The sequence below is a fragment of the Engraulis encrasicolus genome, chromosome 9 (genome assembly GCF_034702125.1).
Source record: "Engraulis encrasicolus isolate BLACKSEA-1 chromosome 9, IST_EnEncr_1.0, whole genome shotgun sequence".
Taxonomy (NCBI): domain Eukaryota; kingdom Metazoa; phylum Chordata; class Actinopteri; order Clupeiformes; family Engraulidae; genus Engraulis; species Engraulis encrasicolus.
Genome location: NC_085865.1, coordinates 24,244,067 through 24,247,376, shown reverse-complemented (window position 1 = coordinate 24,247,376; position 3,310 = coordinate 24,244,067). Strand labels below are relative to the sequence as shown.

Genomic DNA, 3,310 nt, shown 5'->3' with positions numbered 1-3,310 from the left:
CTTTGCTCTGTCAAGAAAATAACTTCTTTTTTCCATACAAAAATTAAATACACAGATGATTTTTTTTTTTCTTCCTCTTAGCATGTTAACTGCTAAAGTGAACACCCGCAGTGGCAAACACAGCCTCCGGTAACGCAGTGCCTTAGAAAGTTCAAATAAGCATACAGCTCGCTTGTTGAATATACTCCGGGGGTGGTGGGGTGGGGCCGGGAGTAGGGGACGGGGTGGGGAGGGCGTTAACACGTGTGCGTCACTAACATTGGACCAAGAATCGTAAAAACAAACTGAAGCCAAAAATAATGAGAGAAAACAACAAAAAACATTGGAACTTAAAAAAAAGAAGTTAACAGGGGTTACAGAGTAACGTTCACAAAAGCACAGGTTTGTGACAGGAGGGGTTAGAGGGATGTACACGTGGTAGAATGGGCATGGGGGTGGAGAGAGAGAGAGAGAGAGAGAGAGAGAGAGAGAGAGAGAGAGAGAGAGAGAGAGAGAGAGAGAGAGAGAGAGAAGAGAGGTGAATTTCTTTCTTTTTAATTTTTTGTTTTTACTCGAGATCATGTGGTAGTCTGGATGAATTTCCCTAAATCCACAATGCACTGACAGCAAAGAATGCTGAACTTTGCTTTGATGAGTCTGTTTTATTTTTCTTTCCTTCATCCATTGATTAACTTGCTGCTTCTTCAAATCCTCACAAAAAGCCAGTCCTGTCAAGCTGGACAGTCCACCATATTTTTAAGCTCAAAGTCAGGGGCTAGCCCTAAAGTTGTCCAAGCCAGCCCAGAACAAAGTACCTTCAAGCCGGAGTAGCTGCTGGCTTTGTTAGCATGTTAGCTCCATGCTGTTAGCTTGCAGCTCCTGTAGCCGTGGTGATTGTGGGGCGGGCGTGAGGCAATTGGGCAATTCATTTTTAGTCCTGCCCATCTTTGTTGAGTTTTGTTGGGGATTGGGCAGTTGGCATAACAAGGAGGGTTGAGTGTCCAATATGGCTTAGTCCACTAGTTTCCATCAAGTGAACAGTCCGAGCTTTATTTTTTTGTCATCAGTTTGAAAATGTTTCACCGTCGCCACGATTTGTAATTCAACAAATCGATTCTTGTACTGTGTTCAATATTTTTTTTTCAAATATATTTTTTTACAACTTCATTATTACTCTTTATTTATCTAGTCATAGATTTTCTTTTTCATATATATTTATATATATTCATTTATTTATTCATATTTTTTGTATATATCACTTCTTTACCAATTTCCTTGAAATTCTGTCACATTCCTTGATAATCAACAGCCATGTGTCCTTAGAAAGGGTGTCGTGAGACAGCTAGGAGAGAGAGGGAGGGGAGGCTGGGCTAGAGGGTGTTGGGGCTTCAGGGCAGAGTCTAGTCCAGAGTTTCTTCAATAGAGATGGATGTGCGATGGATGGTCTCTGGCATTCTCTGGTCTTAAGTCAGGTATTTGAGAGGGTTTAGGGGAAGAATGGGGGGGCGGGGTAAAGCACGGGACACGGGATTCACAAACGTAGTGGCATTGGTGTCGGTGGGTTGGATTGGGGTGGGCGTGGACGGTGGAGAGATTTGTGCACTGCAAAGAGGGAAGAGGGGAACAATGATGATTGTGTGTATGTGTGTGTGTGTGTGTGTATATATGTGTGTGTGTGGTTGTATGTGCGTGTGTGTTTGTGTGTGTGGGGGGTGTGTTTGGGTTGGCCTTCAGACCCAGTTCCCTCGCTTTAGACAGAAGAAGACCAGCAGGCCTCTCCGAGTAGCAGCGGGGCCAGGGTGAGCATTAGCGGCAGCAGCAGGGACGTCAGGTGCTGGGCTAAAAGGGCGGACGGGCCCCCCGACTCGGGTCCGTTGCATCCACCAGCCTCGCCCTCGCACTGGGCCTTTTCGCACAGCAGCCCGCTGAAGCCGGCCGGGCATTGGCAGCGGAGGTTGTTCAGGCACACGCCACCGTTCTGGCAACGGAGCATCTCGTTGTCGCACACGCGGGCTGAGAGGGACAGAGATGAGAGATATAGACAGACAGACGGACACGGAGAAAGACAGACAGAAAGGCAAGAGAGATACAGACAAAGAAACAAGACAAAACAAGGGGACGGAAGACAAAATATCAGTGAGAACACGTTGTGAGACGGTTTGTATTTTCCTTCACAATTTGTCAACAAAAACATTCTCCACCGTAATGACTAGTGCAAACATCTACCTCAGAATTACATTTTGCAAAAGCAAAAGAAAACACATTAAAACTCAAGTCAACACACAGCAGCAGCTTTCATCACAGTATTTTTTAAGAGCACTAAAAAAAATCCCTGTAAATACAGTTAGATTTATAAAAAGAGAAATGCAGTCATTGCTACGTGTGGGAAAAAAAAAACAGAACAGCCCGGAGGAGGATAGATTAAAACTTTAATACACATGTGATGTGATTTCATTTCATTTCCCAGTACAGGCTATGATTTATCATGGCTCCCCATCTGTTCCTGTGTAAATTGCATTGTTTAGCGCACTGAGCTTCCTGATCAAATGGGTAGGGGAAAAAAAACACAGCCCAGCTCTGCCAGAACGGCTCATCTGCAAGCCACACAACACAGCAACACAAACTTTGTACTAAAAACGTCCAAATAATTGGGGACATTTCTCTTCCTGAAATTGCTGTGCAGCAGTTATCATTATGTCCGTCGCCACTCAGCTGCAAAATGGGGGCATTGTGCGTCAATCTCATTCTAAACTGGTGGATGGGCCGGTGTTCCAACAAGCCGTCAAGCATTGTTAGACAATGGCGAGACAGAGAGGGGGATGAAGGGGCCAAAAAATGAGGAGGAGACACTAACTTTGCCTTCTCTATTAAACACAGCATGTTGCAGCTGTCCATTGGAGTGTCCTGGATGATTCGTCAAACCACGCCTTTAAATTGTGTGTGTGTGTGTGTGTGTGTGTGTGTGTGTGTGTGTGCGTGTGCGTGTGCGTGTGCGTGCTCGTGCACATGTGCGTGTGTGTGTGCGTGCGTATGTCTGCTTTAGTCTTCTTGGTCTCTCTCTCTTTCTCTCTCTCAAAAAAAAGAAAAAAGAAAAAAGAAGCTAGCAGACTTTAGAGAAGTTCACAACGTCACCATTACCAGGAGGGAGACTGTCAAGCAAGTAGCAGGAAAACAAACCTGAACACACACAAACTAACAAACAGCAGACGGAGAGAGAGAGAGAGAGAGAGAGAGAGAGAGAGAGAGAGAGAGAGAGAGAGAGAGAGAGAGAGAGGAGGAGAAAGTAGACAGACAAGGAAGGAAAGCTGACACGCAAACAAAGCGAGACAGC

At 45.2% G+C, this 3,310-nt stretch overlaps 1 protein-coding gene across 3 annotated transcripts in view; it reads right to left on the bottom strand.

Annotated features, from left to right (window-relative positions):
* Nucleotides 1-530: 530 nt before the first annotated feature.
* Nucleotides 531-3,310, bottom strand: part of ntng1a (netrin g1a) — a 160,361-nt gene continuing 157,581 nt past the window's right edge. For all 3 annotated transcript variants that reach the window (XM_063206134.1, XM_063206135.1, XM_063206136.1), the window contains one exon: nt 531-1,992. In XM_063206134.1, coding sequence (XP_063062204.1) covers nt 1,730-1,992 — 263 coding nt within the window. In that variant the 3' untranslated portion in view covers nt 531-1,729. The remainder of the gene's footprint in view (nt 1,993-3,310) is intronic.